Source organism: Diceros bicornis, chromosome 5, assembly GCF_020826845.1.
Source record: "Diceros bicornis minor isolate mBicDic1 chromosome 5, mDicBic1.mat.cur, whole genome shotgun sequence".
NCBI classification, from domain to species: domain Eukaryota; kingdom Metazoa; phylum Chordata; class Mammalia; order Perissodactyla; family Rhinocerotidae; genus Diceros; species Diceros bicornis.
Genome location: NC_080744.1, coordinates 95,432,785 through 95,447,804, shown reverse-complemented (window position 1 = coordinate 95,447,804; position 15,020 = coordinate 95,432,785). Strand labels below are relative to the sequence as shown.

Here is a 15,020-nt window from a genome sequence, read left to right as displayed (position 1 = left end):
AGTAGGGTACATACAGCCTGAGTATCAGTGTTAAAATATTTAAATACTGTTGGAAAATAACCTTTCTTCTGAGCTTCCTGAGATGCATCCCTTACTCCATCCCTGACCCCATGGACCCACAGATCTCCCTAATTTGTGTCAATAGCTGACACAGCAGGGGGCCTGCCTCCAGGATCCCATTCTAAAGCCAGGGTCAGCTATTGTCCCAATTGGTCAGTGCCTGTGTTTTATCAATTGATAGATAGTTTTAATAACCCATCTGCTGTCAGAGATGTTGGCATGCAGTCAGGCCATTCTTAACTCTCTAGGCTAAATATTAGTAGCATCAAGACCTATCTTTATGTAACAGTACTGGCTTACTGCCTGTTGATGTAATTAGAGGGGTACAGGGAAAACCCTTACCTTATATTCACATCTGAGTGTGAATACCTGGTTTATTAGATCCTTTCCAATGAAATAGTTACCTGAAAGGATGGCTCGTCAGGAAGTGGGGAGAAGAGGGGAGAGTTGGATCCAGAACATGGAGAAGTAGTGCTTGGAGAAGTCAACCTCAAGGGCCTAGATTGGAATGCTAAGAGAGAAGGCAGCAGAACGCAGATTTAGGAAGTTGCCTTTTAATTCCTTTGCTTTATGATGAAACTTGTACTCTTAATATTACTCTTAAACCAAATAAACCTTTTTCAACAGATATAAAGGACAGAATAATAAAAACCAAAAAGCTCATGTGACCACATTAATGAATGGGCTAACTGCCAAAACTTGAGAGATAAATTGCTTCATCTTCCAAGTATTTTATTTGAATAATCTTACAAGTATTTTATTTGAATAAAACCAGTGTAATGGCCATTAAAATGATTTGAAATATAATGATCACTCTGAAAGGAAGTTACAGCATCATTGTATTTATAGAAGAGGAAGTAGCAAAGGTGCACATTTGGAAGTGAACAGAACATTGTAAAATCAACCCACATTAAATACCATAAAAATAAGTAGAGTCAAAATGCAGCATTATTTACACATGATTAAAAAGGAAAAGGGAAACATTAAACTTTTGTATAAAGTATGGATTTTGACCTGCTATTGTTTCTAAGTTAGCAAAAAGCCTTAGAGTTTGTATAAAATGATTGTGTGTCCTAATCCCACCCACCACTAGATCAAGACACTGAAACTGAGAATGAGTCCTTCCTCATTTTACGGCTTTATTCTGGATATCCCTCTAAAAAGAGACCAAAATGATTGTGGAGCTGACTCATACCTATACAGTAAGCAATTACAAAGTACCATAGTCACATAACAACAAAAGCCAAGAGAAATATACTATAATTGTTTCACTTTTCAACTGCTGATGTTATGTACATTACAAATAAGCATGGTTGTGCATTCATGAGTTGACTGTACTAACCTCTGTAAAATTTTAGGAATGAGCACATTCTAGTATATGGATACTTCCTTGTCTTACAAAGTAAAAGCAAGCATTTTCTATTTTTAAATTTTTATTTCTGTGTAAAACAAAGAACTCCTGGAGGTCAAACAAGGAAGAGATAACACCAAGTTCAAAGCACTATTAAGTCATGAAACAAAGAATCTGAGGTAGAGGTCAAGCAATATAATCCACAACCTTTTTAGGGGAGTATTTATTCCCAGCAACCATCACAAATCTCTAGTAAGATCTAATTTTTTAAAAAAAGTTTCAAGTTCCAAAAAATTAATAATTCACTCTCTGAAATCAAGACGTAAAACTATGACCAACAGAAGATACACATAAACTTTTGTCATGTTAACAGAGTAAATGGTTTTACTAAAAGCTGCTGACATTTCTATCAGTAGTAACCATACGGAGGCCGCTGGTTATAACCATAGTGTCCATACTGGTGGGGATAATAAGGTTCTTGTCTGTGCTGCGGGTAATTGTTACCCCAGGATCGTCCATGCCACTGATTGGATCGATTGTCACTTGGCCACCCCCGTCTGCTATCCCTACCTCTAAAGTGTCTGTTATCTTGCAACCTACAACAACAAAACAAAAAGATTTTCATATTTCTCTTTTAAAAAAACACATGACAAATCTACCCCAGTGCATTTTCTCAATCCAATACCTGGTAAACAAGAAAGTAAAAACCATTTTTCTCTAAAGAACGTTACAGCACCAGTTATTCAAAACTTTCCTAAGATTTAAATCATTCTTCCAGTATTATACTGGATACACTTTGCAGAGAAATAGGCAAACTACAACAGCAAAACCAAAACAATAGGATAGTTCTGAATCAAACGGAAATCTATTCAATTGTACAAAAGCAGTATGGTAATTTATTCCTTTTATCTATTTTGAATTATTAAATAGAAGTAATTTCCATGGTATAAACTTCCTTCTAAAGTAAAACCAAAAACACTACCTTCTTTATGGAATTTAACACCAAGTTTTGTAGAAGACTCTAGGTTTTGCAAGTATGTTTCCAAAGAAAATAAAATATTAGTCCACAGAAACAACATTTTTAAAAAAACATTGAAACACACACCCAACTGAACAGCAAGGAAAAAATATATGGTGCCGACAAAATACTAAAGCCAGCCACTTACTCTGTGCAGGCACTGTTACTAGGCACCAAGTGTACCATACCAAGCAAAAACATTGGTCCTTGCCCTCACTGGCCTTATGGGCTAGCAGATCAAAGCTATCCTCTCCCAGATCAGCCAGCTGCATTTACTCTTCTGGAGTAATACATACCGATTGCCTCTATTTCTTTGGTTCCCACCAGCTCTGCTATTCCATTCCTCAACAATTGGAGGGGACTCAGGAGGGCGTTTCAGGTATTCCTGGTATTCTTTGTCATCTTCTGTGAATCTACTGGCAAACATCTCTTCAAAATTTGAAACAGCTTCAGAAGTGTCAGTCATTCTGAAATTCTGTACAGTTTTTAATATCTATTAGAATTTTGTTTTAAAAGAACACTATCTTAAATAAAACCAAGAGCTGGTTCTTTGAAAAGATAAACAAAATTGACAAACCTTTAGCTAGACTCACCAGGAAAAAGAGAGAAGGCACAAATAAGTAAAATCAGAGATGAAAGAGGAGAAGTTACAACAGACACCTCAGAAATACAAAAGATTCTAAGAGAATACTATGAAAAGCTATATGCCAACCAATTCGACAATCTGGAAGAAATGGATAAATTCTTAGAATCATACCACCTTCCAAAACTGGATCAAGAAGAGGTAGAGAATTTGAATAGACCAATCACCAGTAAGGAGATCGAAACAGTAATCAAAAACCTCCCCAAAAATGAAAGTCCAGGACCACACAGCTTCCCTGCCGAATTCTACCAAACATTCAAAGAAGACTTAATACCTATCCTTCTTAAACTCTTCCAAAACATTGAAGAGGAGGGGAAGCTCCCTAACTCATTCTACAAAGCCGACATTACCCTGATACCAAAACCAGACAAGGACAACAGAAAAAAAAAGAAAATTACAGGCCAATATCACTGATGAACATCGATGCAAAAATCCTCAACAAAATACTAGCAAATCACATACAACAATACGTTAAAAAGATTATACACCATGATCAAGTGGGATTTATTCCAGGTATGCAGGGATGGTTCAACATTCGCAAATCAATTAACGTAATACACCACATTAATAAAATGAAGAATAAAAATCAGATGATCATCTCAATAGATGCAGAGAAAGCATTTGACAAGATACAGCATCCATTTATGATAAAAACTCTGAATAAAATGGGTATAGAAGGAAAGTACCTCAACATAATAAAGGCCATATATGACAAACCCACAGCTAATATCATCCTCAATGGTGAAAAACTGAAAGCTATCCCTCTAAGAACAGGAACCAGACAAGGATGCCCACTGTCACCACTCCTATTTAACATAGTACTGGAAGTCCTAGCCAGAGCAATCAGGCAAGAGAAAGAAATAAAAGGGATCCAAATTCGAAAGGAAGAAGTGAAACTGTCACTATTTGCAGATCACATGATTTTATATATAGAAAACCCTAAAGAATCCACCAAAACTCTTTTAGAAGTAATAAACGAATACGGCAAAGTTGCAGGATACAAAATCAACATACAAAAATCAGTTGCATTTCTATACACTAACAATGAAGTAGCAGAAAGAGAAATTAAGAATACAGCCCCATTTACAACTGCAACAAAAAGAATAAAATGCTAGGAATAAACTTAACCAAAGAGGTGAAAGATCTGTACACCAAAAACTATAAAACATTGCTGAAAGAAATTGAAGAAGACACAAAGAAATGGAAAGATATTCCATGCTCTTGGATTGGAAGAATTAACATAGTTAAAATGTCCATACTTTCTAAAGCAATCTATAGATTCAATGCAATCCCCATCAAAGTTCCAACAACATTTTTCACAGAAATAGAACAAAGAATCCTAAAATTTATATGGAACAACAAAAGACCCCGAATAGCTAAAGGAATCCTGAAAAAAAAGAACAAAGCTGGAGGTATCACGCTCCTTGATTTCAAAATATACTACAAAGCTATAGTAACCAAAACAGCATGGTACTGGCACAAAAACAGACACACAGATCAATGGAATAGAATCGAAAGCCCAGAAATAAACCCACACATCTATGGACAGCTAATCTTTGACAAAGGAGCCAAGAACATACAATGGAGAAAAGAAAGTCTCTTCAACAAATGGTGTTGGGAAAACTGGATAGCCATGTGCAAAAAAATGAAAGTAGACCCTTACCTTACACCATACACAAAAATTAACTCAAAATGGTTAAAGACTTGAATGTAAGACCTGAAACTATGAAACTTCTAGAAGAAAACATAGGCAGTACGCTCTTTGACACTGGTCTTAGCAACATCTTTTCAAACACCATGTCTGACCAGGCAAGAGAAACAATAGAAAAAATAAACAAATGGGACTACATCAAACTAAAAAGCTTCTGCACAGCAAAAGAAACCATCAACAAAACGAAAAGACAACCTAACAATTGGGAGAAGATATCTGCAAACCATACATCTGATAAGGGCTTAATCTCCAAAATATATAAAGAACTCATGCATCTCAACAACAAAAAAACTACCAACCCAATTAAAAAATGGGCAAAAGACCTGATCAGACATTTCTCCAAAGAAGATATACAGATGGCCAACAGACACATGAAAAGATGTTCAACATCATTAACTATCAGGGAAATGCAAATCAAAACTACGATGAGGGGGGCCGGCCCGGTGGCGCAAGCGGTTAAGTGCGAGCGCTCCACTGCGGGGGCCTTGGGTTTGCCAGTTCGGATCCCGGCCGTGCACTGACGCACTGCTTGGCAAGCCATGCTGTGGCGGCATCCCATATAAAGTAGAGGAAGATGGGCACGGATGTTAGCCCAGGGCCAGTCTTCCTCAGCAAAAAAAAAAGAGGAGGATTGGCAGATGTTAGCAGAGAGCTGATCTCCCCACAAAAAAAAAAAACAAAAAAACAAACAAACAAAAAAAAACTACGATGAGATATCACCTCACGCCCGTCAGAATGGCTATAATTAACAAGACAGGAAACAACATGTGTTGGAGAGGATGTGGAGAGAAGGGAACTCTCATCCACTGCTGGTGGGAGCGGAAACCGGTGCAGCCACTATGGAAAACAGTATGGAGATTCCTCAAAAAATCAAGGAATAGAACTACCATATGATCCAGCTATTCCACTGCTGGGTATTTATCCAAAGAACTTGAAAACACCAATGCGTAAAGATACATGATCCCTGTGTTCATTGCAGCATTATTCACAATAGCCAAGACTTGGAAGCAACCTAAGTGCCCATCAAGGGACCAATGGATAAAGAAGATGTGGTATACATACACAATGGAACACTACTCAGCCATAAGAAACAATGAAATCCACCCATTTGTGACAACATGGATGGACATTGAGGGTATTACGCAAAGTGAAATAAGTCAGAGGGAGAAAGTCAAATACCGTATGATTTCCTTCATTAAGTAGTAGATAATAACAATAATAAACAAACACATAGAGACAGAGATTGGATTGGTGGTTACCAGAGGGGAAGGGGGGAGGGAGGAGGGTGAAAGGGATAATTCGGCACATGTTTGTGGTGATGGGTTGTAATTGGTATTTGAGTGGTGAACATGATGTAATCTATGCAGAAATAGAAGTATAATGATGTACACCTGAAATTTATACAATGTTATAAACCAATGTTACTGCAATAAACAAAAATTAAAAAAAAAAAAAAAAAAAAAAGAACACTATCTTACCAGGCAGTGAAAAACCATGAAGTGAACAATTTTAGGGAGGGTATTCATAAAAGTCTTTGTGTACTCTCTTTTTCTTTTTTTAATTTTTTTTTAAACCTTATTTATTAATTTTTCCCCCAAAGCCCTAGTAGATAGCTGTATGTCATAGTTGCACATCCTTCTAGTTGCTGTATGTGGGACGCGGCCTCAGCATGGCTGGAGAAGCGGTGCGTCGGTGCGCGCCCGGGATCCGAACCCGGGCCGCCAGCAGCGGAGCGCGTGCACCCAACCGCTAAGCCACGGGGCCGGCCCAGTCTTTGTGTACTCTTAAGATAGATTTTAGACATTCAATTCAGTACTTCTTGATTTCTATTATAGAGGCATTGTGCTAACTAGGAGCCTGGGATACAAAGATAAACAACATATCATGGACCCTGCCCCCAAAGAGCTCTCAGTCTGGTAGAAGAGACAGATATGGTGTAAATATAAACAGAGGAGCAGTGAATGGTAGGAAATGAAGCGAAAAAGTAGGCAGGGGTCAAACTGTGATAAACTTTGTATTCAATGCAAACAACTTTGCACTTTTTCTGGTAGGAAATTGGTTGTGATAGGTGGTTTAAGCAGAGAAGTCTAAGAGCATATTTACTATTTAGAAGGATCATTTTTCTAACAGGGTAGAGAATAGATTAGTGAGATTAGACTAAAGGCAGATTACTGCAATAATGTAGGTGACACGCTGAGGGCTTCATCTGAGACAGTGACTTCGAGAATAGTTTTAAAAGAATTCCAGGAGGAATTAGTCACTGACTAGACGTTGAGAGGAGATGGGGGTGGATAAAGGAAAACTCCCATGCTTCTGGCCAAAGAATTGGACAGGTTATGGTGCCACAGGAACTACAGGAAGAAGGGTGGGGGAGAGGACACACATTGAGTTTGAAGTTAGCTATGGTACATACATTCACATGTAGAGTCAGTTCACAGTTAACTAGTATTTGGGACTGAGAACTAGGCTGAAGATGAATATGGGAGACGTTAGCAATTTTGTTGGTGGTTAATGATGTCAGAATGGATGAGATTCCTCAGGAAGGCTGCGGAATAAGAAGAGTATCAAGAAACAGAATCTTGGAGAATATCAACATATAAAGAAGTTGAAAATAAAGAAGGGATAAGAGAAGAACACACACATAGATAAGAACCAGAAAAGATTATCATAGAAGGCTAGAAAATAAAGAATGAATGGCCATCAGTACTTAATGGTACAGTGATAGAAAGAACCAAGAAGAGAAAATTAATTGGATTTAGCCATTAAGAGGTGATTATTTTAGAGTAGTAGGGATTGAGGCAGGACTGCAATTAATTGAGGAGTAACTGGAAGGTAAAGAAGTAGAAATCTACACTGCTCACAGACTAAGTTTTCAAGAAGCTTGGCTGAAAACAGGAGAAAAAAGGGCAGTAACTAAGGGATTACTGGAAGATTATCTCTTATTGTTCTCAGAATAAAATACTTAAGGCTGTTTATAGGGGGGAAAAAAGAGCCAATAAGAAAGAGAAAGACTGAAAATACAGGAGACACACGACAATAGAAAGGTATTTAAAAACACAGCTACTAAGGTCTAGGTAACTACTTTATACTGGTATCCAAGGTATTCTTATTCTAGATTCCGTGACAAATGAAAAATAACTACTATAGATATTGTCTAATGGCTCTAAAAACTGAAATCTGTATTAGCTGGGTTTTCCGGGCCAATTATGGATTCACTGAAGTAGTATTTCTTCACCCACATTCTCAGAGAGCTCTCTACCTCTAAGAAAAGATTTGGCTTAGGCTGAAGAAAGTCTAATCCTTGAGAAACTAGGGGACAAAGAGTTCACATCTTTTAATCTTCACCCAAGACCTAGATGCCAGCCCTAGCAGTATTCTGTAGGTAGCCCCCACTTCCCAGTCTTCCTTGACCAAATACTGGTCAGTATTTGCATCCCCTACCTTTCCTAACCCAAACCCTATCTTTCTGCTCTTTGCCTCAAGACTCCTAAAAGCTGTTTTATGGTTTGGGGTATATGTGCTATCATGCTAAAACTTTAAAACCAAATCTCTCCGTCTTATCTGACACCCTGAAATTATTGTTCTTCCTGTATTACTTCAACTTATAATAAAAAGTTTCTGACAAAGAGATACGGTATCGGAAGACAGCTTCTTCATTAGCTTGTCTTTCCTCCAAATCCCTCAAAACATATGCAAATATTTTAACATAATGCTACCCTCATCCCAACAAAATTAAACCAAGATTGTTGTTTGGATGCATGAAGTAATACCCAGACGTTTTACCTTTCAGGCTACTGCTCTCTTAGAGAGTATGCCTTATTCAATAACAGACTTTCAATGTGTCTGGGATTGGCAAACTGATCTCAAATTCTTAAATCCAAGGTATGATTTAAAATAAATTCAGCTAATTAAAACCGTGCCTGGATTTCTATAGGAATCACAGAAATCACCAGAAAGATGACCCATATCTAACCAGATGGGCAGTAAAAATCATAAAGCGAGGCAAGTGTGCTACTCTATTTTTATGTTCTCCCACGACCCCCTCCCACAAGCAAACAAATATCACCTTTATCATTACTCATGAGAATGAAATTTAAATAGAATTTTAATTGATCCAAGCTTCACTTACCCCAGGGATTTGAGGCAGCTGTACTGTTTAACGTTTAGGTTGTTTCGATCTGTGGGAGGAAAAAAAAAAAAAAACTTGACTTCCTTGAAGGAAACCCTGAAAAGGTGCGCGGGGTTGGGAGGGTCGGGCATCAGGGCCTTAGTCAACGAAGGGGTTGGATTACAAGTGCTCTAAAGACTTGCAAAGCCAATTGGAAAGAGGGAACCCGAGCTCGAAGCGCCAGCGAAGAGCTGGAAGATGCTACAAGACCTGTCCTCTGGGCCGTCAAACCCAGTACGCTAGTTCAAGCATGAGTAACAGCTTCACAAGGTATGTGCTTTTCCGTTGAAAACAATGGTACAGCCGTTCAGATCTGTACTCGAACATTACTAGCTTCCTTACCACAAATAAAACCACGTACACCTCGGGCTGCGACCAGCCCTGGGAATGGCTACCCGTAGTGGGGTTCCGCGGCCCAGGGAGGGGGCTGACAGACGAAAATGCTCACCAAAAGCCACTGCGTCTTTCGTCCTCTCACAGCCCACCAGGGCTCGTCTACCGAGGCTCTGACAGATTCGCTCCCTTCCGAAGCACCGTCGAACCCGAGACGCGAGGGTAATTAGAGGCCGCGAGGGGTCAGCGGCTTCCGGACTCGCGCAAGAGCCTAACCTGGAACCGCACAGCCCGAGGATGCCTCGCCGGCCACTCCGCTCGGGCCGCCCCGCCCCTCCTCCCCGTCGGCCCCAATGGGCGACTCACCCGCCAAGAGCTGTGTCTATCTGGCTCTGGCCGAGCTCCGCCGGCCAGACACGCAGGAGAACCCAGCTCTGGCCCACCACACGATCAGACAACCAGCACGCCGCTCCAGCTCTCCCAGATAACGGAGCCGCTTCGGCCAGACTCCGAAGACCACCTGACTTCCGCTTCCGGCAGGCAAAGGCAGAGGCGGGTCTGTCAAGTCGCGCGATATCTAAGGCTCGCCGTGTGGATTTTTCCCAGGCCTTCGAACGCTGGTGCGACGCACAGAGCTCGACGAGCGTGGTCACGTGGCGGGCTACAGGAAACGAAGCGCTTTCAGCCGGCCTGGCGGTGTAGTAAGCGGGGTTGGCTGGGAAACGGTGACGGGTCGGGACGGAATTTCTGGAGATAGCAGAGCAGAGTGGGAAAGGCTACTTCCGGCCGCCTGCACCCGAGTCTGTGCAGCACGCGAAGCGAGCGCAGCCACGCGTGGATTGCTTCAGCCAGGCGACGCCTTCCATTCCTGTGGGGGCGAGGCTCGGCAGTGAGAACTCTGTAGTCCGTTTTGTACGTGTTTTTGTTGGAACTCACCCCCTCTCTGCTCCAGTTTAAGTCATCAGTACCCGGCTGCCGCCAAGAGCCTTGGCCATTTCTTCTTGGATTTTCTGCAGCTGTATAAACGCTGAATATTACAAACCTAACTTGCCCCCCACCCCCCGCCAAATTGCTTTCCAGACTCTGCATCTCTTTTTGTTGATGTGACCACCAGTTTCCAGCTTGGAAACATTGATGTCTATATTTGGTGCCATTTATTTCTTTTACTTGCTCCCATCAGTTGACTAGTTCTGTCCCTTCTACCTCTGCATTAATTCTGGCATCCATCCTCTCTCCTTACCCACTGCCTCCACCTAATCAAAGTTCTCATTATTGTCCCCTGAGCGTGGACATGCACTGCCTGTCTCAGTGATGCCCGTCGTCCGGCGTCACTCCACTACCAGCCCAGCTTACAGATAGCTGCTATGGTTTAGTCAATCTTTAAGCACAGCTCTGATTGAAAATCTTCGTTGGCTCCCTGTTGCCTGTAGATTAAAGGCCAAATTTATGAACTTGGATTCAAAACTCTAACTTTATTTTATGGTGTCCCCCCTTTCATTCTCCCTTTGTCCATGGCAAACCAGACCATGTGAAGCACCTTCTGGGTGAACTATTCATTACCTTTCTAAAGATTGCTCCTGTCTCTTTCTGCTTGGAATACTCTTCCCCCTCCATCTTCTCAAGAGATTGAAATTCTACCCATTCTTTAAAGCCAAACGAAGTGACATCTCCATCTAGAAATAATTTTTCTTTCTACTGACTGTCCATCATACTTTCTGAACCATTCTTTGTGTATTTATTCAGTTATTACCACTTTCTAATTTGAACTAAAATTATTTATGTACACGTCTTCCCCCTATTAGACATAAACAGACCTTTATCTGATTCATTTCTACACTCTGGAGTGGGCAACATCCTGCTTTGTATAAAGTAAGCACTCAGTAAATGTGGAATGAATGATGGAACTATGAATGTTCCAAGCCATGTTTTAGAAACATTAACCTAACAAAAGTGTATAGGATCGTATGGATGGGGAGACATGATAGTCTTGATGTTGGATAGTAAAGATGAAAGTGGAAAGACCAAGGTTACAATAATTGAATAGTACTATCCTTAGTGACTGAGAGGATGATGGGAGAAAACGCTTAGGAAGAATCAGGGAAGATTCCAATTCTTTAAGCCTGGGAAATTGGGACTGAAAAGGGATAGCTATAGGGTGAGCTGGTTTTAAAGCAAAAATGGGCTCAGACCTCAAAAATATTTGTAGAATTTGAGATGGTAGTGAAATATCCAAAAGAAAAATGTTAGGGGTTAGGAGTACAGGACTAAAGCTGAGGAAAGGGAGGCTATGCCTAAATATGTAAATGTGTGAGTCATCCATGAAGAAACAACAGTTGAAATAATCAGTGTATATGATCTTTCCAAAGGAGAAAGTATTTATAGAGAAGAGCAGAAGGCCAAGGCCTACGCCTCAGGAAATACCCATATTTAGGAGGCAGGAGTAGGAAATATAAACTTGAAGAGGAGATTAGAATAAATACATGGGTAGCAATGTAAGAGTTGAAAAACTCAGAAAAATGCTTCCCCACCTGGTATCAGGAGTCAGGGAGGATATTTGGAAAAAGGAGTGTTGTTGAAGGCCAGCTTGCTGGTTTCCTTGTGATTTAATTATGGCATTAGTTCTAGGTGATGAGGACTTACAGACAAAAGAGTATATTTCTTTTCTTTCAATTCATAAATAGCACTTAGGAGCTCCTAGGTTTCTGAGAGTTTATGTGAAGAATTCTGAGTATTCCAGCCAATTTTCAAATGAAACTATTTATGCCTATAATGTTTTTTTATATTCTGATATCTTATCAGTTATTATATCTCACTTTCTGGCATCATTAGGAAATAATCTGTTCCATGAAAGGAAATTTTCTAGATAACTGACACTTAGCCTTTAAGCACCAAAATGTTTTCATTGGAACCACTTTTGATGGAAATGTACATAAAATGTAGTACTTACTTCTCTGCAGTAACCAGAGTATATGGGCCGTAATTGAATCTTTGCTTGGCAACTCAAAGTCGTCATTATGGCATCAATTATTATATTCTGCTGCATAGTAATGTCCTTGGGCCTATTGATATTCATGGAAAAGACTGCCTTTTATTAGTTGATTTTGCTGGCTCTGTTATTAGTGTTAAATCTCAGTGTTTTATCTTCTAGCAACTTATAAATTAACCTAATTTTAAGTCTTACCTTTTCCTGGTGATCTGGAGGCAAAACATACCAGCAAAAGTCCTTGGAATCCTGACATTGAAAAAGCCCTACCTTCAGAGGCCCTGAGTGACCTTGGGTAATGACCATTTTAAAGATGATGAAACAGGCTCAAGAGGTTATATAATTTATTCAAGGGTACAGCTGGTAAGTGGCAGGGTAGGATTTGGATCAAATCTGTGATACTTCAAACAGCCTTGCTTTTTCTTCATTGAAACACTATTCTGTCCTTTTCATTCCCTACTCCATAAATCTTGAGCCACATTGAACAACTTAGCTGCTGCTGCACAGCCCAGTCTCTTCCATGACACCGGTGATGTGGAGCCCTGGAAGGCAGGAGCTCTGCCCCCACAGCCTCCCCACCAAAGGTGAACTCCACAAGGTACCTGGTTCCTCACATTGCTCACCTTTAAAAAAAATCTCTTGAAGGTGCGTATCATAGGCAGAACCCAAGTCCTATGGCTGGTCCCTAGCAACATTTAGGAAGGCTGGGTAAGTGAGCTTCTAGTTTCCTCCTTGGAGAGGGAGGACTCATAGCAAATTCTCTAAACAGAAGAAGGTATTCAAAAGATACTGGGCAGACAGGAAATGTGACTTATCCACTATACTCTAGTGTACTACTTATCACATTTTGCCTTGTATTATGGTTCATTGACTACATAAAATCACAACATTGAATCATTGAAAAGTGTTTTCTGGTTGAATGCTCTTCTTTTTTTAAACTAATGCCCCAGGAGATGAAATGACTTCTCCAAGGTCACAAAATTGATCAGTGCCAGAACTGGAACTATAAACTTCAGGCCTTCATCATGGATTTAACAAACACTTTTTGAGTACCTATCAGATGCCAGGCACTGTTGCAGGCCCTGAAAACATCAATGAATAAGGATAAAAGCCATGCCCTCATGGAGCTTACATTCTAGGGGGGAGATGGACAATAAAAAAAGAGAATATGAAGAGTGCTATGACGAATAATTAAGCAGGGCAAGGGGACGGAGGGTAACGGGCTGCTACTCTGGATAGCACTGTCAGGGAATGTGTGATGTATAGTTTTCGTCTTAGCCCATTTCCTTGTGAGGCAGAGTCCCTCACACTTTCCCCTCCTATCAGGAATGTAAAAATTGAATACTTTATTTTTAACAGCCTTCTCCTTCATAAATGAGTAGATGAATATCTCTGTCGTATCTGGGACAAGACAGACGTAGCTGAGTTTGTAGTTCCTAGGCTGTGCCCAGTGATAAAGCTGAACTTCTGTGCCTATAGCTTGAGTTGGAATTACAGACTCCCAAACATACCTCTGTCTTTGTATTATGTTATTCAAACCACTTTTCCCTTTCCCCCCCACCGCCACCTCAACCACAAACACACTGCCCATCTTCCACAGAGCCAAGCACATGGATGTAACTCAGTAAATAAGTTCCTAAACAAGAATTAAAAAATAACAGCCTTCCGCTCACTTTTTCTGATCTGGGCAAATCTCCTCGTGTTTCCCTGCCCTGATTTTATTCTTCTGCAAAATGGGAATAATAACCCTTGCTATTCTCTGCTTCATGAGGTTCTTGTAAGAGTTAGTTATTGTACATATAAAGTGCTTTAGGCTCAAGTGAAGAAAGATACTATGTAAATGCTAATGATAATTAGAGTTATGGGTTAATTAGATGTTTATTCTCCGAGAAAACATTTCAAGTTATATGAGGCATTGGTTTAGATTCACATCTGTACTTCTGTAGCTTTAATTACATGGAATTGTTTTGATTAGAGATTTCAAGATCTCAATTGGGTTCTCCACTTCAGTGTCATCATGCCACAAAAGGAGTCCTTTGTGTAGGGACTTTTCTCAGGAGAGTGCAGGAAGCAAGCCACTGCTAGTTGCAAGTTTGTTTGCTGCCTGAATATTACTGTTTACCATAGAATTCTGTCGATGTCGGTGAAGAAATCACAGAAGGAGGAAAGATGAGCAGTCTTGGGAAAGAAAAAGCTGTGAATTGGGCGTAATGGGTTGGACTAAAATCTTTTCCAGTTCTAAAATCTGTGATTGTGATATGAAGGTGTTTTCTCTCCTTTTTCCTAATATTTGTTATGTAAATAACGGCACCTACTATGTTTTTAAGTGGAAGTATTTTGGGCTCAAATTATACAATATCTGCCTATTTCTTTTCCATTTAACAGGGCCTATCCAAGGCCAAATGATGCCTCTAATCTCTAGTATCCTTCCTTCGCTTCTGCTGCTTTCTCTGTATGTTCCATTGGCTAGCTCTGCTAATCCACTTCAGCGTCTTGGTCCTATCCACCTCTTCATCAGATATGTGTGTTAGAAGAGCCCTTGGAAGTGTGCAGAGAGGCCAAGGGATTTGTCCAGAGTTTCCTCTCAACCACTCGTTTCCCCATGCTACCATATTCTCTCCTCCAGGTAATTTCCAGAATTTTTTTCATTGAAGTGATAATCACAGTTGGAGTGTTCTAAGCATTTTGTAAGCCCTCGAAAGTGCATGAGTAAGTCAAGATCCTTATCGGAGTGTGAACTTCTGCTGTCTTCC

The 15,020-nt window shown here is 40.2% G+C and overlaps 1 protein-coding gene across 2 annotated transcripts; it reads right to left on the bottom strand.

Moving 5' to 3' along the window:
- Nucleotides 1–593: 593 nt before the first annotated feature.
- On the bottom strand, nucleotides 594–9,785 carry RAMAC (RNA guanine-7 methyltransferase activating subunit). 2 transcript variants are annotated; one of them, XM_058542551.1, is made up of 5 exons: nucleotides 9,651–9,785; nucleotides 9,400–9,560; nucleotides 8,913–8,961; nucleotides 2,726–2,904; nucleotides 594–2,007 (listed from the first exon to the last, which is right to left on the bottom strand). In XM_058542551.1, the coding sequence occupies exons 4-5, from the start codon at nucleotides 2,893–2,895 to the stop codon at nucleotides 1,821–1,823; spliced, it is 357 nt and encodes a 118-aa protein (XP_058398534.1). In that variant the 5' UTR covers nucleotides 2,896–2,904; nucleotides 8,913–8,961; nucleotides 9,400–9,560; nucleotides 9,651–9,785; the 3' UTR covers nucleotides 594–1,820. The 2 variants fall into 2 exon arrangements, with proteins under 2 accessions (XP_058398534.1, XP_058398533.1); XM_058542550.1 differs by lacking the exon at nucleotides 9,400–9,560.
- Nucleotides 9,786–15,020: the final 5,235 nt, after the last annotated feature.

Excerpts from the sequence above, each read along its gene's own strand:
- RAMAC (XM_058542551.1), bottom strand. The coding sequence starts at position 2,895 with ATGACTGACACTTCTGAAGCTGTTTCAAATTTTGAAGAGATGTTTGCC. Across the intron at positions 2,008-2,725 it reads CAAAGAAATAGAGGCAATCG|GTTGCAAGATAACAGACACT; the intron begins GTATGTATTACT and ends TTGTTGTTGTAG.